The 22,279-nt window shown below is 43.7% G+C and overlaps 1 protein-coding gene and 1 long non-coding RNA gene across 2 annotated transcripts in view; one reads left to right on the top strand and one right to left on the bottom strand.

The window, feature by feature from the left end:
- Positions 1-1,282: 1,282 nt before the first annotated feature.
- On the top strand, positions 1,283-14,736 carry LOC140599107 (uncharacterized). The gene is made up of 3 exons (XR_012001847.1): positions 1,283-1,790; positions 10,789-10,918; positions 14,455-14,736. It is a non-coding gene; the product is annotated as an uncharacterized lncRNA (long non-coding RNA).
- The window catches only part of NLRP5 (NLR family pyrin domain containing 5), a 29,347-nt gene continuing 14,281 nt past the window's right edge, over positions 7,214-22,279 (bottom strand). Inside the window, exons 5-11 of the mRNA XM_072759979.1 lie at positions 21,548-21,715; positions 16,833-17,003; positions 14,730-14,900; positions 12,211-12,381; positions 10,818-10,988; positions 9,369-9,539; positions 7,214-7,572 (exon numbers count right to left, since the gene is read on the bottom strand). Of these exons, the coding sequence (XP_072616080.1) occupies positions 7,440-7,572; positions 9,369-9,539; positions 10,818-10,988; positions 12,211-12,381; positions 14,730-14,900; positions 16,833-17,003; positions 21,548-21,715 (1,156 nt within the window). The 3' untranslated portion in view covers positions 7,214-7,439. The remainder of the gene's footprint in view (positions 7,573-9,368; positions 9,540-10,817; positions 10,989-12,210; positions 12,382-14,729; positions 14,901-16,832; positions 17,004-21,547; positions 21,716-22,279) is intronic.

The raw sequence follows: 22,279 nt of genomic DNA, 5'->3' as shown, positions 1-22,279 counted from the left end.
GAAAGAACTCCTAAGATGTTTTTGATGCAAAAAAAAAAAAAAAAAAGTGGTTTTATTAAAGCACAGGAAAAAAAAAAAAAAAGCACAGGGACAGGACCCATGGGCTGAAAGAGCTGCATTATAAGTGTGAGGGGTGACTGATTATATATTGGGAGATAGAGGAGGTGTCCAAGAGGACTTTGACATGCTAGAGACTTGCAGGATACTGGAGGCCTGGTTATGATCAAAAGAAGGTTGTTTTTCCCTCTAGTAAGGCATTGAGACAGTCGGGAGTTTCCTGGAGGAATGTTATACTCTGCCTATCTCAAGTATTTATCAATGGGCTGCAGGTTATAAGGGAATTTAGTTTTATTTACATTCCTTTCTTTTTTTCTTACATCACTATGGAGGGCCAGGTGATGTAAGGGCTCCAGGAAATGGAGTCTATGGGTTTCTATGGGAAGTTAGGCTAGTGGTAAGAATGCTTTAGTCTTGTAAATCACTAAGACATTTGTAAACTGATGGAGACTCTCCTCCTACAGGACTGTCATCTCTATGAGTTAACCATTTGTTTTTTTCTCTTCCCTTAGTTTTAGGGCAGCCAAGAGTGCCTGAGAAACGTCACACATATCCCTGAGGGCCAGGGGGGTGGTTTGCGGAGGTGTCAGCTTGTGCTTGGCCCTCAACTAGCCTTCTCCTCCCTCATCAAGGGAACACATGGATGAGGGTTTTGAGATGGCCATTATCTGAGAGATACTAGGGAGATACAATTTCAGGTGCACCTACTGTGCGTCTGGTGCTTCTTAGGTATCATCTTGCCTAATGTTCACAGGGACACTAGGAAGCAGGAGCTAGTTTTTCCACTTGACAGAGAAGCAGCCTCAGAGAGGTAAGGTGACATATCCTAAAATTTATAAGGAGACATAGTAACACTGGGTGTCAGTCACTGGGTTCTGCCATGCCCCACACAGACGCAGCTAGATTTTGTTACTGTTAAGTGAATCCACTGGTCTAAGATCTGGTGATCCATTATCATTCCCTGTGGGGTGGAAATACTGCCCAGAACTCCACCTATTTTGGCAGCTTCCTCCATCCTGCCCCTCTTGTCCTGGACCTCAGAGGCTCTTCCTTCTTCTTAGCTGCGTTCACTGCTGTGAATAAATCCAGAGCAATTGATTTTTATTTATTTATTGGAGAGAGAGAGCAAAAGAGCGAGAGAGAGAAAGAGAGGGGTAGAGAACACTGCGCGAGAGGGGGGAGGGGCAGCAGGGGAGGAGGGGCAGAAGAAAAGAGAGAATCTGAAGCCGACTCTGGCTGAGCACGGAGCCCTGGCCTGGGTAGGGGGTATGAGGGTGGGCTCTATCCCACAACTGGGAGATCATGACCTGAGTTAGACCAAGGCTCTGATGCTTAATGGAGTGAGCCACCCTGGCGCCCCCAGAACAATTTAACAATAGGCTTCCACACTGCAGAAATGCTTTGCGCAACCTGGCAAGGCTTCCTAGGGTCCTCGAGGAAAACGCTGGTCTCTGCTGCCACTGTCTGGATTCTTGAGAACAGCACAGTGTCTGTGAAATAATGAAAAGATGGGCTCCAGGATGAAGAGCAGTAGAGTGTTATTTATGTCACATCATTTATTTTTTGATTTTTTAAAAAGATTTTATTTATTATTTATTAGAGAGAGAGAGAGAGAGAGAGAGAGGCAGAGTCACAGGCAGAGGGAGAAGCAGGCTCCATGCAGGGAGCCCCGACGTGGGACTCGATCCCAGGTCTCCAGGATCACACCCTGGGCTGAAGGTGGCGCCAAACAGGTAAGCCACTGGGGCTGCCCTATTTTTTGATTTTTAAAAAAGATTTATTTGTTTTAGAGCAAGAGAGAGCATGATGGGGGATGGGGAGGGAGGTCAGAGGGAGAGAGAAGATATCAAGCAGACTTCCTGCTGAGCGGGGAACCCAACCTGGGGCTTGATATGGGGTTGGATCTCATGACCCTGAGATCACGACCCTGAGATCATGACCTGAGCCAAAATCAAGAATCAGAGGCTTAACCAGCTGAACCACCCAGGCGCCCCTATGTCACATCATTTAAATGCATGAGTCTGAGTTAGACGGACCTTGTTTTGTTTATTGTTTTGTTTGTATTGTTTATTGTTTTGTTTTTGTTTGCACATAACCCCAAACCAACCAATTTTCTAAAACTTGGTAAAATTGTTTAACCAAAAGATGAACAAAATATCCTAAACCATATTAATTTCACTTTATAAAATGTGTACATGACCTCATCATAACCTCATATATCCTAATCACCTCCCAAAGACCCCACCTCCTAATACTATGACATTGGGAGTTTCAACATCTGAATTTGGGTGGGGAGAACCTAGACATTCAGTCCATAACAGCTATAGAAGTTTTTTTTTTTTTTTAATAAAAGTAGTTTTCTGGATTTTTGTCTCTCCTCTCTCTTCAACTTAAAAAAAATCTTTTATTTTAAAATTTTATTTAAATTCAATTAATATGTAATGTGTTATTGGTTTCAGATGTAGAGTTCAGCGATTCATCAGTCTTATACAACCTCCAATGCTTATTCCATCAGGTGCCTTCCTTCATGCCCATCACCCAGTTACCCCATCTCTCACACCTCACCCCTCCAGCACCCCTCAGTTTGTTTCCTATGATTAAGAGTCTCTTGGGACACCTGGGTGGCTCAGTGGTTGAGCGTCTGCCTTCAGCTTAGGTTGTGATCACAGGGATCCCTGTGAACCCAGTTTTGGGTTCACACAATTTGTGGAAGGCATAGATTTCCCACTTACTGCCTGACCTGCTCACGTGCACAGCCTTCTCCACTACCAACATCCCCCCTCCCAGAGTGGTACATTTGTCACCTTTGATGAACCTGCAAGACACATCATTATCATCCAAGCCTATAGGTTACGTTAGGGTTCATTCTTGGTATTTATATTCTACTGGTTTCGGCAAACATATAATGAATCTATCATTCTAGCCTCACACAGAATAGTGAAGGCATTTAAGTTTCCTCTATGTCTTGGCTTGATGGCTTTTTTTTGGTGCTGAGAATATTCCATTATCTGGACCAACCACAGTTCATTTATGCATTTACCTCCTGAAGGGCATCTTGATTGCTTCTGCAGTTTTGGCAACTGTGGATAATGCAGCTGCCCTCTTGGGTGTCCAGTCCACGGCTGTCCCTCTCTGATAGAAGCAGCCAAAAGTGGCGGTAGTCTCGGCACTGCATGCTGACATTGGATTGCCTATGGATCAGTCAGATGCATTGGAGTTCAGGGGATACCATTGAAGGAGGTTTCCCTGTGTAATGTAGAGTGGTGGTCTTCAGATGAGGGCATTTGTACCCCAGGTGATATCTGGCAGTGTCTGGAGCCATTTTTAGTTGTCATGACTGGGGGGCAGGCGGGTGCTCCTCACGTCTTAGTGGGTAGATGCCAGGGATGCTGCTCAACATGCTAGCATGCACAGGACAGCTCCCTCTTCCACAACAACGCTAACAATACTGATGATGAAAATGCAATATGGGGAGGTATGAGCAGATCCTACTGGCTGGTTTAGCTGTATAAAGGAAAGGATGGTGCTCTACTGCCATCTAGTGAGCATCAGAGGGACATTGGAGGGCATTGCACAGCCGCAGAAAGGCAGGTGGGGCATCCCCACCCCAAGCTGTATCCGCTGTGATATTTTAGGATGCACTCAATAATGACTTGGTGGGTGGCTAATTCAGGTTTAGTGAATTCAGCAATGCCGGGAGGTTGTGGGGAATAAGTGTGGGGGTACAAATGGGCATGAGGGATTTTGTTTTGGAGGACGAACTGTTCTGTATATTTTGGTGATGGCTATCCAACTGCTTGTCAAAACTCAGAACTGTACGCTGAACAGAGGGAAATTTTTACTGTATGTAAATCATATCTGAGAACCAACTTGAAAATTACAAACGATGCAGAAAAAACATAGCCTTCTCATGCTCCAAATTTAAAAACAGCTGGCCCTCTCTTGCTAGCATACTGTCTCTTTGTAGGATGTATTGACTGGACATTTGCAGCTTGTACTTGAAACCACCCCCCCGCAAGAATGTAATAAGCTCTGAGAGAGCAAGGACATTGCTGGTCTTGTGTGCTGTTGAACTGCCAGCTCTGGCCTGGCAAGGGCTGGGCATTTTTTTTTCTTCTTTAGATTGAATTTAATAAAGTTAATTTGCCAACATATGGTGTTGTGTGCTGAACTGTCAGCTCTGGCCCAGCAGCCAGTGCATGGGGGATGCACATTTCTAAGAATAATAAGCACCTCATTGCCTCCTTTTGGAACTTGGAATCAAATGAGAAATCAGGAGTTAGATATAGATCAAGATGTTGCCTCTATTACTCAAAGCTTCATTGGTCCTATGGCCTGTATTTGCAGGTACCTTTTTTTTTTAATAAAGATTTTGAGAGAGCAAGAAGCAGAGGGGAGGGTAGAGGGAGAAGCAGACTCCCCTCTGAGCAGGGAGCCTGACGTGGGGTTGGATTCCAGGACCCTGAGATCATGACCTGAGCTGAAGGCAGTAGTTTAGCCCACTGAGTCACCCAGGTGCCCTTGTATTTGCAGATTCCTAACACTTTGCTTTCATCAGAGTCCCAGGAAGCATGTGGCATGGAGGAGGAAAGAGTGCATATGTCCTAAGGACAGGCTGCTTAGAAGGAGTGCCCAGAGGCGCTAAGCCACACAGGCCTGGTGTCTTCCTGGTGTCTTCCTTCTGGCCTCATCAACTTGGTAACTTCTTTTCTAGGCTTGGAGATAGCTGGGGGAACAAGACATTAGCTGCCCTTTCCGACATGGAGGAGTTGAGAGTAGTTTCCCTCTAGAGCTAGAGCTCAGAGCAGAGCATCAGACTAAAGGTGGCCCCATGATCCCTCCCTTCATCCTGGTGTTCATGCGCTTGTGGGGTCTCCTCCTCTCAAATGTGAGCAGGACTTGTGACTTACAGCCAGATAGAATATGGCAAAGATGGTGGGCTCTCACTTCTGTGTAACATGGAGTTGTAAGTCTGCTTTGCAGTGAGACTCTCTTTCTTGCTAGCTTTGAAGAAGCAACCTGTTATATAGAGCGGCAGCGCATGTAGCTGGGAATGCCCTCTGGCTGACAACCGACAAGAATCTGAAGCCCTCCATCTAATAGCCTGCAAAGAAATGAACGGTTCCAGGAACCACGAGTTTGGAAGAGGTTCTTTCCCCCAATGAGACCATGGCCCTACAGGACACATTGTGACTTTGTGAGACGCTGAGGTGGAGGACCCAGCTAAACCACACCCAGACTCCTGACCCACAGAAACTGTGAGGGAATGTGTTTTAAGTTGCTGAGTTTGTGACAATATCGTGAACTGCCACAGATAAATAGGTATCCGAGAACATATTTGTGGAATGAATGTTCTAGCTTTGAGAGCTTTCCAGGAATTCATCTTTTCAAACTGCCCATAAGAAGTAGGTGTTTTCCTTATTTTACAGATAAGGAGACAAAGGCTGATGGAGGTTGACATTTGTCTCATGTCACATAAAAGTCATTTAAGAGGGCCAGGACACCAACAGATCTGAATAAAAAAAGATGGTGCCTTCTCTTTGATCTTCCTTTTCAGGCAGCAATTTTCCAAAATGGGACATATGTACTATCAGGGGAGATGGGGGACAGGTAGTGTTCAAGAGACTCCATGAAACACAGAAGGAAGGGATTAGGTATTTTTAGCTCTATGTAAGGTGATATCCTTTAAAAAAGACTAAAATAGTAATGCTTTATTAGTATTTAACACACACAGCAGTGGTGCTGCCTCACTGGGTCAGATGGTCATGTGCCCCATGTGGGAGAACAGTTTTTTTTTTTTTTAAAGATTTTATTTATTCATGAGAGACACACATGAGGGAGAGGCAGAGGGAGAAGTAGGCTCCATGCAGGGAGCCCAACCTGGGACTCGATCCTGGGTCTCCAGGATCACACCCTGGGCCGAAGGCAGCACTAAACCACTGAGCCACCCAGGCTGCCCAGAGAACAGGTATTCTGAAGACTGAGATCTCTAATTTAGGAGGTGTAACTGTGACACCTCTGCCCCATTCACATCACACACACCATGCCCCACTGGTCCAATGCACAAACATTATGTAAGGTGAATACTCCCAGAACATGGGTTTAATAAAGTATTCCTTCAGGGACACCAAAGATTGAAGATGATGCTAGTAACATAAGGCCAACGAAACTACAGGGCTGGCATTTCCCCATGCCTGGCATAAACTTTTCAATCAGCACATTACAGGGGTAAGAGGAGGCAGGCAGATCAGAGAATGAAAACATTTCCAGGTTTGAAAAATGCTTGAATTTGAAGTCCAAGTGAGTTAATTTGTAGATTGTGCTTAGAGTAGAGCCTGGCACACAGTAAGGGCGGTGTTAGCTATCATTATCATAGACTAGAGAAATAAATGGAAGGACTAATAAAAAGTACACATTGGTGAGAACACAAGAATTTGTGTTCCCTCTTCTCTAGAAGGAGACTGATGGTTCTGTAGCCATGGTAAAGAGTAGGTAACCAACCAGGTGTAAACCCATGAACTGGATCCAAGACAATTTACCCCAGTGAACATGCTTTGACAAGCCAACCAAGGACTCCCCTCAGCTTCTGAGATTCAGCCAATCAGGAAGAGATTCACCCCAGTGAACACACCTGTGACTGCTAAGCAGCCTTACTGAAGAGACTACAGATCAACTCATTCCGAAGATTCACCAATCCCTGAACTCCATGCTTCTCCACATCCCTACCTATATAAGATCAGCAGTCTGCTCTTCTCAGCGATGGTGGTAGAGCAGTTCATCAACTACACTAAGAAACATGTTCAGTTTGTGTTTCTATACATGTTTTAAAGATTTTTTCATGAGAGACACACAGAGAGGCAGACACATAGGCAGAGGGAGAAGCAGGCTTCTCGTGGGGAGCCTGATGCGGGGCTCAATCCCAGGCCCCCAGGATCAGGACCTGAGCCAAAGGTTCAACCACTGAGCCACCCAGGCATCCCTGTGTTTATATTTAGATAATGATAGTCACACCATCCTTTGACTTTCAGATTGTACTTTGATTTTTTTTTAACACCAGCAGAGTTGAATCATCAACATTTGGGGGCCACTTTTAGGACTAAGCCCTCCCACTCTTCTCTTGGAACTACCCAAGAAGGTCACATGGTAATTATTCCTTGAATGCTCTCCATGTTTATTCAATTTTCTCTATATGCTCCAAGATAGGACAGACATTTCACAGATACTGAGATCCTAGGATTTGAAAGTCACAGCCTATGTCACTGAGGGCTTTGTGAGAACCAGAACTAATATTCTATCCCCAAGAGGGAGTTTCTGGGCACAGCTTACCCCAGAAGACTATTTTTAATGTTCTTCCATCAGAGTGGGTGGGGTGGGAGGAGTCTTCAGCTTTTCCACCAGTACCGGTCATCTTCATCAAAAGAATACCAATCATCACCAATGACAATCTGTGGCTTGACTAGCTGGATTTCCTTCAGCAACTTCCTTATTTGAGTGGGATACTCCCATTTCCACAGCCTGGAGAAGAGAGATACATTACTCTGGGAATTTGCTTCTGACTACTTCTCCTTTCCTTAAAATTTCCTTAGTACATCAAGGATCTAAAACCTCTTCTTGTACTCTTTTTTTTTTTAAATTTTTTATTTATCTATGATAGTCACACACAGAGAGAGAGAGAGAGGCAGAGACACAGGCAGAGGGAGAAGCAGGCTCCATGCACCGGGAGCCTGACGTGGGATTCGATCCCGGGTCTCCAGGATCGCGCCCTGGGCCAAAGGCAGGCGCCAAACCGCTGCGCCACCCAGGGATCCCTCTTCTTGTACTCTTGAGGTGCTCCATAGAATAAGAGTAAATCCCTACCTGTAAAGGCACGCTTAGATGTATTAGGTGCTACACTGAACTTTTATAGGCATCTGCCCCTCACCACGGTCCTAAAAGGCAGGTGTGATAATTCATCTATCCATGAACTCTTTCCTGAGAACCTACTTTGTGCCAGGCCCTATAATAGTGTTTTGAGGCAGTGATGAGCAAGCCAAAGTCCCTAAACCTCATGAAGCTTATATTCTAGGACAAGAGAGAGAAACAGGTATTCAAATAGATACACAGAATCATCTCCATTTTGTGGATAGGGAAATAGGCTTCTGAAAGGTCCATTAGTAAAATCCAGGTCTGATTCCTCTTTGCAGGTTCAAGTGCTAAGTTCCATGGTCACAGGCTGAACTTGTCCAAACATGCTCTTTCAAACCAATCTTCTGCCCTTCTAGCTCATTTGCAAAATAGATCACTGTGACAGTTCTCCTTGGCCATGTTGGGATCTCCAAATCCACTGAGCCGTGCCTTCCAATCCATTTTGCTCCTCAGATCCCAACTACAATAGATGTTACATCTATATGCTGACACTTGGCTCCTGCACAAAGCCAACCACTGGAAGCTGGGCCACATAGAAGAGTTCCTCAGGGAAGTTTGCTATTGAAATAAATATGGGAAAACCAACCTCAATGTGCTGTCCATCTTAACCGTTTTTCAGTGTGCAGTTTGGTGGCATTTAGTATACTCACACTGCTGTGCAGCTACCTCCACCATCTATCCTTGTAAACTTTTCATCTTTCCCAACTAAGACTCTGTGCCCATTAAACACCAACTTCCCATCCCTCTCCCACAGCACCTGGTGCCACACCCATCTACCTTCTGTCTGTATGGATTTGGATGCTCTAGGGACCCCACTTAAGTAGAATCACAGTATTTGTCTTCTTGCATCAGACTTACTTCACTGAGCATAACGTCCTTAAGGTTCATCCAGGTTGTAACATGTATCAGAACTTCCTTTTGTTCCAATGCTGAATGAGATTCGACTGTGTGGATATACCACATTTCATTTACCCTTTCACCTGACAACAGATGCCTAGGTTGCTTCTACCTTTTGACTACTGTGAATAGTGCTGCTATAAACACAGGTCTACAAATAGTTCTTCAAGATCCTGGTTTCCATTCTTTTGGGTAGGTACCCAGAAGTAGAATTGTTGGATTATATAGCAATTCTATGATTAGCTTTTTAAGGATAAACATCTGATTTGTATGTGGTCTCTCCATTCTTCCTAAATCCATCCAAAAGTAAGCCCCATGATATCAGGAACCTCACACCTCCATCTCTATCCCTGTATCCCCAGCACAGTGCCCGAAGCAGTGGGCACTTAGTGGTTGAAACAAGGACCTAGTTGCTAAGCCACCATACCAGCTTCTGGGTTTCTCCACCAACCAGCATGCCTGTAGCAGAAGGTGGTTTGCATCTTGGAAGACAATCGCCAGGTACTCACCCGATTATTTGCAGGTTGGATGTGGGTTGTGCAAAGGCTGGGCACAGCTTCATCATTCCCATAGGGCTGAAATCATTCCGCATCAGATTCAGGCTGGTCAGGCGCTGGCTGCAGAGGAGAGCCGAGGCAAGGACCTCACAGCAGCCGGAAGTCAGTCCACATGCCTCCAACCTGCAGGGTCAACACAAGAAATGCCTCCAAAGTTCAGTGACTGACCCCTCAACCCATTGGACTTTCACATTAATGCTTAAAATGGAGTGGTGGGCTCTACCCCTGGCATTTCTGGTTCAGCAATTCTGGGGAGGAACCAGGACATTTGCATTTCTAACAGATTCCCAAAGGATGGTGCTACCACTGCTGCTGGTTCTCCTGTTAAGAGCTGCTGGGTAACTTAATTCCAGTTGTGAAAAGAATAAAAGATAAAAGGTGAGAGAGCCTGTAACCAGGGAACAAGAGAAGGCACATGGAGGAAGACTTGCTGAGAACCTGCATTTCACCCGAAACCCAAGAGACAAAGGAACCAGGGCAGGAAGTAGCAAGGAGGGCTTAGGAAATTGAACGTACTTGGCTCTTGTGGAAGGAAGAGTGGGTCATATATGAGACACAGAGAGTGAACCAGATGGCTACAGGGGAGCCAGAGGCCATCATGTGAGAGGCGGCTAGCCACTTTAGGTCACATTAAGATTTAGGATTTTAGCCTAAGAGCACTGAGGACCAAACAACATTGTTAGATGTAGTAATTGGATGGTAGCCATGTTCCCCTATGTTGGAGATGCATGTTGAGGTATTCAGAGGCAGAACAACTATAACTCACTGTGAAATGGTTCACCACATAGAGCAAAATATTGAGAATCATTTAAACCTGGTGGTAAGCATAAGATTTTCAGTGCCCCAATTGTTCTAGATTTTGTGTATTTGGGAATTTCTTGTGATAGAGTAAAAAGTCGTGGGACATAGCTCAAGTAGGTATAACTGCCTATAGTTAGGTGGTAAGGTGGGATTGAATAAACATTATTATTGGTTTTGCTTCTAAAATAATATCTAAGCATCTATGAAAACAGGAAGTCTCTATTAGGGAGGCTGTGGAAAGAGGCAAGGGGAAGTAATTCAGTGATAGTGTAAGGCAGTTCATAGATTCCCAACATGAATGAGGTTAATCTGATAGATGTAGGGATTCTTCCTTTATTGTTTCAGAAGGAAGGGAATATTCAGAAGGAATATATAAGTGGTTTCATGGTAGAAAGCCCAGAGCTATCCTATGCAATGTCTTAAGGTTGATTACAAGTGGGCGGGGGGGGGGGGGGGAGGTCCTTTCTTAAGCACCAGGAGGAACAAAGGCAGGTTCAAATGGAGGTGTGAGAGTTGGAACGCTGTTTTGTTCAGGAACTTCATGCTCTGATCTCCCTTCCTCTTCACCCAGGCCTCATACAGGGGACCCCGGGAACTCACCCAAGCCTCTTCAGAGAAGCCTTCCTGTGCTTCAGCCCCTCACACAGCGCTGTGACGCCATCATCACCCAGGGCATTCACGGCCAGATCCAGGCTCTTCAGGTGTTTGTTCCTCACAATCACATGGGACAGTTTCTTGCAGCAGCCGGCAGTGAGATGACACTTAACCAATCTGCAAGAGGAGAACCTGTGTCATTTGAGGAGAGTGCCAGAGGGGGGTGGTGCCCAGAAACATCGGTGGGGCTTTCCTTGACTCTTTCCTCACTGGTAACCTTTCTGTCCATCCCTGGGAATGGCTTAGGCTGTGCAACATTCAGTGGTTCAGGTGAGGAGGGATGATAGTGGTAGGTGGGGAAAGCATGTGATGTGGCTGGAGGTATCTTTAGAAAAAGAAATAAGCACATCAGAGCTTGCTTCCCACCTGGAGATGGGATAAAGATTCTCCCTAGTGGATGAACAGAAAGAAAGACACACACACACACACACACACACACACACACACGAGAGAGAAGTTGATAGAGTTCCTGAGAGGGCGAGGAAGGATGACAGAAGGTGCTGAAATGCTAGATGGGTTTGGGGTACCAAGTACACAAATATTTACAAGGTACACATGACCAAACCATTGGGCACAAGCTCAGTGTCTAGTTTTAGGGGATTTTTAAAGTTACCATGCATCATTAAGTGGAATACCATGCCATACTTTGTTTACTGTTATCGTCTGCAGATCCTTAAGGGACAGAACGTGAGACCAAAGGCAAGGTTTTGGCTTCTAGGGAGTTCTGGTTTCCCCTGGAAATGATTGGTAGGGAACTACATGAGCCTAAACGTGTAAAATATTTAAAGTCCTGTGCCTGCCATGTGGCAAGAATGCTTTCAGTGGTAACTGCAGGAGGAATTTGTCAAAGTATTAACAGCATTTATGGATTGGTTGTTAGATTGGAGATTTATTTCTGCTCATTGAGATTTGTTAACTTTCCTATAGTCTGTTTAATGATGGAATACTCTTATTGAGTAGAAACAGTCCAATAAAAGGTAAAGAAATTTGAGTCTCAGAGGGAAAAGGTGTCGGGATAGCGCCCCTCCATCTCTACCCTCATTCTGTATAGAATGAACAGCTGAAGAGTAACTCAGGGCAAAAAGAGGTCTTCTGAGAAGTGAACAGGTTTTTAGAAATCAAGAGTGACCTAAGCTCCAAAAATCCTGCCACAGGGCTCCTGTGTGGACTCATTTCGTGTTCTATCCACACTCATTGCAGTGTCCCCTGGAAAACATGAGCATCAGCTGACCTAAGAACTAATCTTGGGTACCAGTCTTCCTGCTCACATCTCCGGACTTTCTAGGAACTCCAAACCCCTATATAGTAGAGCTGACCCCCAACGACCATTGAAACTTACTCTAGGTCCTGGAGGTGACAAGATGGTTCCATCATGACTTCACACAGAAGGTTCATCCCATCATCTTCCAAGGGATTCATGCTAAGGCTCAGATGTGTCAGATGTCTGTTGCCCATAAGTGCAAATGCAAGAAAGCCACAGCCAGCAACATCCAGGTTGCATTCGTTTAGTCTGTGGGGCACACACAAGGGAAAGAGGTCATATTCATGACTTGGTGTAACCTCAGGTAAGCCACTTCTGCTAGCTTCAGCTTGCTCCTCCTTTGGGGGAGGATTATGTAAGGAGGACTTTAAGAAGGTTTTGGCTTGGGTAATAGGACAACCATGGAGTGCTTAGCACAATGCCTGACATAATGCACGTGGCTGAATGCTGTTCAGTATCTAACCTTGCTTTATGCATTTCTTTATTCAATACATATTGTTGATTCATTAACATTGAACTTGGGGTCAATAGCACCATAACTTGTCCCTGAATGAAGATCATTTATGAAGCATCTTCTCTACCCACACAGCATGGCTTTCTTGTGCATTGGAACACTGGACAGCGCTACAGCTCTACACATTAGCACCACATTTTATTTCTTTTAGCACCATATTTTAAACAGCAAGATCACCAATGAAAACCAAAGAATGTGGAAAATGTGATACTAACTGGACCATGAAAAGGATATTGTCACTTTTTAATTTTCCTTCATATTTGAGGTGTTATTCTCCTATTCCTGCTGTGACAAATACCACAAACTTAGCGGCTTAAGATACACATTTATGATCTTACAGTTCTGGAGTTCAGCATCTAACTGGGGTAAAAATCAAAAGGTCAGCAGTGCTGTGTTCCTTCTGGAGGCTCCAGGGGAGAAATGGTTTTCTTGCCTTTTCTAGCTTTTATAGTAGGCAGCGCATAGTCTTTAGCTCCTGGTCAGCAATTATATCTACCTTCTGTTATCACATCTCCTCTCCTGCTTCTCTTTCCCTTATAACGCCCCCTTTCATTACATTAGGACTACTCGGATAATCCAAGATGATTTCCCCATCTCAAGATCCTTAACTTGATCACACCTGCAAAGTCCCTTTTGCCATGTAAGTTTACATATTTACAGGGATTTGGACATGGACATCTTGGGGAGGGTTCACTATCCTGTCTACCACTCAGACTCTTCTCATCACTTATTCACTGAGGCACCTTGCAACTCACAAAGTAGACATGTATATTAAAGTTATATTCTTTAACAGAATTTCTGGCTACAGGTATACCATTAACATATGTTGATTTTAAAAATTATTTATAGGGTTATTGGTGAACTAATTGGTCAACGGGGTAAAATGGCTGAAAGCAAAGTGACCCCAGCAAGGCAAGCTGACAGTGTGGAACAGATGTAATAATCCTTTGATCTCAGATGAAAGATGAAAGATGTAGGCTAGAAGGGTAATCTGGCGATGGGGTAGTTTTTAAAGAACTTACTGAGACATCTTGCTGTATGCTAGAGTACACAGCATCCCCTAGCCATGTGCATGGTACTGTCTGGAGTAGTGGAGCATCACCCCTGTGGCTACCAACCCTGTGTCACCATTACCATCACCTAAAAATCTCAATTACCCAGCTCTCCCTACCAAAACCTAAGCTCTGTAAACTCAGAGACCACATTGATTGTCTGTGCATCTCTACCAACTATGTGTTTGCCTACATCAGGTGTTCAGTGAGTATGGTTGATCCTCATTCATGGATTCTGTGTTTGCACATTTGTCTGCTTACTAAAATTTATTTGCTACCCTCCAAATCCATACTCGTGGTGCTCATGACTGTTCATGGACATGCGCGCACGGGCAGAGCAGAGAAATATTTGAGCTGCCCAATGCACACGTTCCCAGCTGAGGCTGTCCTCATTTCAAATTCATCATAAATAAGTATCCTTTTCATGGTCCAGTTATTGCCACATTTTCTGCATTTTTGTGGTTTTTGTCGATGACTTTGCTGTTTAAAATGTGGCGCTGATGTGCAGAGCTGGAGTGCTGTCCAGTGTTTCCATGTGCAAGAAGGCAGTGCTGTGTGGATGGAGAAGATCTGTCCTAGATGAGCTTCATTCAGGCATGAGTTGTGGTGCTGTTGGCCATGAGTTCAATGTCAATAAATCAACACTATGTATTAAATAAGGAGTCTTTAAACAGAAATGCACAAAGCAAGGTTAGGTTCTGGTTGGTTGAAAATGTGACCAGGGGCTCACAGGAACCTAATGCTGTGTTTACCCAGGGAGAAGTGGTTCAGTGTTTGTGGTGACTTTACAGAACATAACTGCAGGAAACAACGAGAAACGTCTGTATCTGGATGAAGGATGACTTCTCACTGTAAGAAGATGAAAACAGAGAATTTTCCACGGAAGGAAGAAATGGGCGGGGACAGAATGCAGCTCCTATCAGCTACCTTCATCATGACAGCTGTGTTCCTGCTACTTTGTGTGTGGCAAGTGGTACATACTGTTTGTAACAAAACAATGCAGTCCACCCAGGGAAGTGAGCTGGACTCACATCAGCCTCTGTAGTCCACAGTTGGGGAATTTTATGGCTCGACCCAACAGATTCATGCCTTCGCTCCCCAGGCTGTTGCTTGACAGGCACAGGTGTGTCAAACTCTGGTTGCTGATGAGGGCTGAGGCCAGGTCCTGGCAGTCGGGAGCCTTGAGGCCACACTTCCCCAGTCTGCAAGGAGAGAGCCCCCAGGAAAGAAAAGATGAAGGTCTATTCCTAAGATTCTACCCCTCCCTCCTTGCAAAGACGGGAAAGAAATACCACCCCCATGGCTGACCATGCTCTTGCAGACATATGCTGAGGTCACACTGTGTCTGCGTTGAACTTGCAAACCCTAATAGTCTAAATGGTATGGGTGACTAGATTAGCCATCACCCATAATGGGAAACACATGGACAAAGTCAACCTGCTCTCCATCCGGGTATCTTTGCTCCTCATGTGTACTATGGTGTGAGGTGTTGCCAAGATTAGGGACCTTCCTATTTAGAAGGTGACCTTCCACCTGTTTTTCAAAGATTAATATGCAATAGCACTTGAAATTAAGAGCCTAATAGTACTACTCTCATTGTGACAAAGTTAAATAAATTAGCTCCATCTAAGTGCGTAGAGAAGTGCATATAGCAACCATTTACTCCATTTACTGATGGAGATGTTTGGATGAAGAAATACTGGCTGGGTCAGATTAGAAGGGGGTCAGGATATGTAAGCCCGAAATATGCCATTTTAGTGTAAGGATTATCTTGAGCTGAAAGCAACTAAGGAAAAACAGACACAGGAAGGGCTCTCTGCTTTTTCCCCATCTGTCTAAAAACAGGGCATGAATTTCCCTTGTACATGTATCCCCCCTCTTTGGTACAAGAGAATGACTTTTGTCACTGGAAATGGACATGACATGGAGATGAATTATAACTTTTACCTAACCATTAGATCCCCTCATATTTCCTAGTTGCCTACCCACAATTTATCAGCCCCTAAAAGCCTCAAACTCCTTTTGTCTAGTCACTTCTCCACAGTTTAGCATAACTTTGTTAAAATGATATAGAAGCTTGATTCTAACCACTTTTTAGGGTTTCTCACATCTTTTCTGTGAAGCTTCCATGCATTAAAAAAAAAAGTAGTACCCATAAAATATATGTGCCTTTTCTCCTGTCAATCATCAGTTTAATTTGCAGGCCTCAGATATTTAACCTAAGAGGATAGAGGGAAAGTTTTTCCCCCTCTCCTATAGACTGAGGGAGAGAAGATATGTTGGCTTCTAATGCGATTTCCTGCCTCCACCCTCCACCTCAGGTCTTTAAAGGGTAATTTGTGCTATTTTGTTTTCAAGTTTTGTTATGACTTTAGAATCAAACTCCTCATGAAAGAGGTAGGTTATTGACAAGACACATTTTGGGAATAGTGGGGGAAGCAACTTTGCCCAGATTGTAGGTCAACAAGGGGGAGATTTCTAAGCCTTAGTTATCAAGCCAGGGGTCATATTTTAGCTTTGTCTCTTATTCCCTATATGGCCTTAGATAAGAGATTTCCTTTCCTCTGGATTCTGTTTTCCTTATCAGAAAATGAGGTAAAAATAATTCCTACCTAGCATGTTGTTTGTAAAGTTGGCATTAATGGGAACAAACACTCAGCACAGAGCTTGGTGCTCAAGGACGCCAGGGATGGCAACTCCAACCACAAGCTAAGACTCTCCGGGATTTGGGCATTGGTGAAACTTTCCAGTATACAACACAGCATTGCTAACTATAAGCAGAATGCTGTATATTAGATCCCCAGGACTTAACTGTACATCTGTACCCTTTAACCAACCTCTCCCCATTTCTTCCCCTAACTGCCAGCCCCTGGCAGCCACCATTCTACTCTCTGGTTCTATGAGTTTGGGTTCTCTCCTAGACTTTTATATATTGTTCAGAGTTTGGTAGCAAAGACACAGATGTTATTTACTGGTCTTTTTTTATGCCTCAATATTGGGGTACTCCCATAGGGTCAGAACTCCCATTCTAACCCTTGGCTTAGGTATCCAATGATTCCACTCTCTCCTTCCCCACCACTTTGACCATGTCAGTTAAGAGAAAGGAACCCTGGGTGGAAAGAAGTGCAACTCACATCATTTTCTGCAGCATGCACTGTGAGGCTGTCAAGGCGTCACAGAGAGGCTTTATGCCCTGGTTTGTCACCTTATTTCCTACCAGGCTGAGAGATTTTAGGCTGATGGATGTAACAAGGATTTGGGAGATCACCAGGCAACAGGCTGGGGTTAGTCCACAGTGATCCAACCTGCAGAGATAAACAATGTGAAATACATTCTCCTCTCTTTCCCAGAGCAACCCATTTCCCTGTGCTCCAGCTACTCTGGCCCTTTTGCTGATTTCTGGACACTGCTCCAGGCTCAGGGTCTGAGCATTTGCTAGTTGTTCTGTTTGTAACATCCCTCCTCATCCCCAGCCCCATGTCTTTATGTGGTTCAGTTTTTCATTTAAGTCTCTGGAACATCCCCTCTTCTGAGTTAGCCAGTCTCAAAACCTTACTTAACTGTGCCTGCCCCACCCCCATTTTACCCAAATCCCCACCTTCCTAAAAACAAGGCATGAATTTCCCTTGTACATGTGTTCCTCCAGCGTTATTTTGTGCGTAGCAATGGTCTCCAGCATTATTTTATGCATAACAATGATCACCAGCCAATATTTCACACATTTGCACTTAAAAACTTGAAATATATCTGACCTATAACACTGTATACATTTAAGGTATAAGCACATTGATTTGAAACATTTATATACTGCAGTATGATTGCCATTGTAGTATTCTTGAGCACCTCTATTGGGTCACATAATTATTTCTTTTTTTGTGGTGGGAATAATTAAGATCTAGTTTCTTAGCAAGTTTGAGGTTTGTAACACAATATCTTTGTCTATATTTATACTGTGTGCTAGGTCTCCAGGATCTATTTACCTACTAGTTGCAAGTTTGTACCTTTCAACAGCATATTTCTATTTTCCCCCACTCCTCTAGTCCCAGATAACCACCATTTTACTGTTTTTGAGTTTAGCTTTTTAAAAATTTTGAGAGACAGAGAGAATGAGAGAGACAGAGAGTGAGATCACAAGCAAGGAGCAGCGGGGAGGGAAGCAGATAGAAAGGGAGGAGCAGGTTCCTCACTGAACCGGGAGCCTGATGTGGGGCTCAATCCCCAGGGCCCTGGGACCATGACCTGAGCTGAAGGCAGATGCTTAACCAATTGAGCCACCCAGGCATGAGTTCAGCTTTTTTTTTTTTTTTTAATTCCATATGTGAGGCCATATGGTATTTGTTTTGTTCTCTAGAAAGTCATCTTGTCATGTCGATGAGGGTAGGCACCTGGCTTGGGATGGCAGCTCACAGGTTACAGAGCAAAAATATTCATGTGGTGCAAAGCAAAATACTCTTCCACAGTTGCTGTGTGTCAATTAAAGCTTAAAACAGAGCTCATGTTTCTCTGTCTCAGCATACCAAAAGCATCCAGTAGCAGTGTCTTTAGCCCAAGTTAATCTAATTGGCAAAACACATGCTTAGGATCTACAGAACTGTGGTAACAGCCCCAAACTGGAAAGGACCAAAACATCCCTGGACAGGTGAATGGCTACACCAAATGTGGTGTATCCGTCCTATTGAATAGTACTCAGCACTAAAAATGAATGTGATACACAGAACAGGATAGATGATAGATCTGAGGGCATTTGCTGATTGAAAACCGCCAATCTCATGGTGTCTGGGTGGCTCAGTTTGTTAAGCATCTGACTCTTTGGCTCAGGTCATGACCTTAGGGTCATGAGATTGAGCTCCATGTCAGGCTCCACACTAAGCATGGACTCTGCTTAAGATTCTCTCCCTTTCCCTCACCTCCCCCCCTCCCCACTCCTGCTGTGCTCTCTCAAAAAATGCAAATTAAAAAAAATAGAGAGGGGCACCTGGGTGGTTGAGTTGATTAAGCATCTGCCTTTAGCTCAAGTTGGGCCTTGAGTCAGGCTCCTTGATCACTGGGGAGCCTGCTTCTCCTTCTCCCTCTGCCTGCTGCTCCCCTTTTTGTTTTTTTTTTTTTTTATTTTTTTATTTTTTTTGCTGCTCCCCTTTTTGTACTGTCAGATAAATAAAATCTTAAAAAAATAAAAAGGGAAACAAGCCAATCTGAGGGTAGTGACATACTGTGTGATTCCACTGATAAAGCATTGTCCACATGACAAAATTATGGAGATGGGAAACATCAGTTACTTTCAGTGATTAGGGATGGTGTGGCTGGAAAAGGGAACAGAGTGGTGGCACTTCTGGATCTTGGGGATGGCATGCTTTTATGAACCTGCACATGTGATAAACTGACACAGGAGGACATCCACATGTTGGTTAGTGTCCACAGTTTGACACTATACTATAGTTACATACACTGTCCATTACACTCCATTATTGGAGTTCGATTTGCCAACATATAGTATAGCACCCAGTGCTCATCCCATCAAGTGCCCATCACCCAGTCACTCCACTCCCTCTGCCCACCTCCCCTTCCACTACCCCTTATTCGTTTCCCAGAGTTAGGAGTCTCTCATGTTCTGTCACCCTCTCTGATTTTCCCCATTTTATCTCCTTTCCCCTATAATCCCTTTCACTATGTTTTATATTCCCCATATGAGTGAAACCAAATAATGTTTGTCCTTCTCTGATTGACTTACTTCACTCAGCATAACACCCTCCAGTTCCATCTGTGTTGAAGCAAATGATGGGTATTTGTCATTTCTAATGGCTGAGTAATATTCCATTGTATACATAGACCACATCTTCTTTATCCATTTATCTTTCGATGGACACTGAGGCTCCATCCACAGTTTGGCTATTGTGGACATTGCTGCTATAAACATTGGGGGTGCAGGTGTCTTGGCTTTTCACTGCATCTGTATATTTGGGGTAAATCCCTAGTAGTGCAATTGCTGGGTTGTAGGGTCGCTCTATTTTTAACTCTTTGAGGAACCTCCACACAGTTTTCCAGAGTGGCTGTACCAGTTCACATTCCCATCAACAGTGCAAGAGGGTTCCCCTTTCCTCACACCCTCTCCAACGTTTCTTGGTTCCTGTCTTGTTAATTTTCCCCATTCTCACTGGTGTGAGGTGAGAATTGTGTGTGTTTTTTTTAAATTTTTTTATTGGAGTTCAATTTGCCAACATTTAGCATAACACTCAGTGCTCATCCCGCCAAATGCCCCCCGCTCAGTGCCCATCACTCAGTCACCCCAATCCCCCGCCCACCTCCCTTTCCACTACCCCTTGTGGTTTTGATTTTTATTTCCCTGATGGCAAGTGGTGCAGAGCATTTTCTCATGTGCTTGTTGTCATGTCTATGTCTTCCTCTGTGAAATTTCTGTTCATGTCTTTCGCCCATTTCATGACTGGATTGTTTCTTTGCTGTTGAGTTTAACAAGTTCTTTATAGATCTTAGATACTAGCCCTTTATCTGATATGTCATTTGCAATATCTTCTCCCATTCTATAGGTTGTTTTGTTGACTGTTTCTTTTGCTGTGCAGAAGCTTCTTATCTTGATGAAGTCCCAATAGTTCATTTTTGCTTTTGTTTCCCTTGCCTTCATAGATGTTTCTTGCAAGAAGTTGTTGTGGCCAAGTTCAAGAAGGGTGTTGCCTGTGTTCTCCTCTAGGATTTTGATGGATTCTTTTTTTATTTGGTTTTTTTTTTTAATTTTGATGGATTCTTGTCTCACATTTAGTATTTCATCCATTTTGAGTTTATCTTTGTGTATGGTGTAAGAGAATGGTCCAGTTTCATTCTTCTGCACGTGGCTGTCCAATTTTCCCAGCACCATTTATTGAAGAGACTGTCCTTTTTCCAGTGGATAGTCTTTCCTGCTTTGTCGAATATTAGTTGACCATAGAGTTGAGGGCCCATTTCTGGGTTCTCTATTCTGTTTCATTGGTATATGTGTCTGTTTTTGTGCCAGGACCACACTGTCTTGATGACCACAGCTTTGTAGTATAACTTGAAATCCAGCATTGTGATGCCCCTGGCTCTGGTTCTCTTTTTTAATTATTTTCCTGACTATTCAGGGTCTTTTCTGATTTCACACAAATCTTAAGATGATTTGTTCCAACTCTTTGAAGAAAGTCCATGATATTTTGATAGAGATTACATTGAATGTGTAAATTTCCCTGGGTAGCATAGACATTTTCACAATATTAATTCCTCCAATCCATAGGCATGGAATATTTTTCCATCTCTTTGTGTCTTCCTCAATCTCTTTCAGAAGTGTTCTGTAGTTTTTAGGGTATAGATCCTTTACCTCTTTAGTTAGGTCTATTCCTAGGTATCTTATGGTTTCTGGGTACAATTGTAAATGGCATTGAATCCTTAACTTCTCTTTCTTCAGTCTCATTGTTAGTGTATAGAAATGCTACTGATTTCTGGGCATTGATTTTGTATCCTGCCATATTGCCGAATTGCTGTATGAGTTCTAGCAATCTTGGGGTGGAGTCTTTTGGGTATTCTACATACAGTATTATGTCATCTGTGGAGAGGGAGAGTTTGACTTCTTCTTTGCCAATTTGAATACCTTTTTGAAATTTACTTTTTTTGTAGTAAAATATGCATAACAAAGTTTACCACCTTGATCATTTGTAAGTACCCAGAAGGGTGGTATGAAGTACATACACGCTGCTGTACAACCACCACCACCATCTCCAGATTGTCCTCTTCTCTGATACATTTGCAACTTGCTGTGAACAATTCTTTAAAAAGGAAAGACAAGAAAGGCAAAACCAAAGCCATAAAAGCCATAAGCAGAACATACCTCAGAGATTCCAGCAAGCAGTTTGGGTGTCTTAATGCTTCACACACCATCATCAGATCTTCATCCTTCAGGTGAGTGCTTTCCAAGTTCAGGCATTTAATATTACGGTTGGTGATGAGAGTGATCCAGAGATGACGAAGACCCAGGGTAACCTGTGCACCTTTAAATCTACACAAGAGAAAGCAGAAAATATGCATGAGACACAGGTGATATCTGTATCCCAGTTTTTCTTTTCCCCTCTTCTCCCATCCCAAATCTCTTATTTTCACTATTTGCATTTATTTAAAGTTTTTTTAAAATTTTTATTTATTTATGATAGTCATACAGAGAGAGAGAGAGAGAGAGAGATTGGCAGGGACATAGGCAGAGGGAGAAGCAGGCTCCACGCACCGGGAGCCTGACGTGGGATTTGATCCTAGATCTCCAGGATTGTGCCCTGGGCCAAAGGCAGGCGCCAAACCACTGCACCACCCAGGGATCCCCCATTTATTTAAAGATTTTTTAAAAATTTGAAAGTGATCTCTACACCCAACATGGGGCTCAAACCCATGACCCCGATATCAAGAGTTGCATGCTCCACCGACTGAGCCAGCCAGGCACTCTACAGTTATTTAATTTTAAAGCAACAAATACTTGAGCATCTATGATGCATCAGGCACTGGAAATAGTATTAAGTGACACTGATGCTTCATATTCTCATGGAGCCTGATCTTATGGGGAGACACTTAAAGA

The sequence above is a fragment of the Vulpes vulpes genome, chromosome 1, assembly GCF_048418805.1.
Source record: "Vulpes vulpes isolate BD-2025 chromosome 1, VulVul3, whole genome shotgun sequence".
Classification (NCBI taxonomy): Eukaryota; Metazoa; Chordata; class Mammalia; order Carnivora; family Canidae; genus Vulpes; species Vulpes vulpes.
This window is presented reverse-complemented; position numbering and strand designations above follow the sequence as displayed.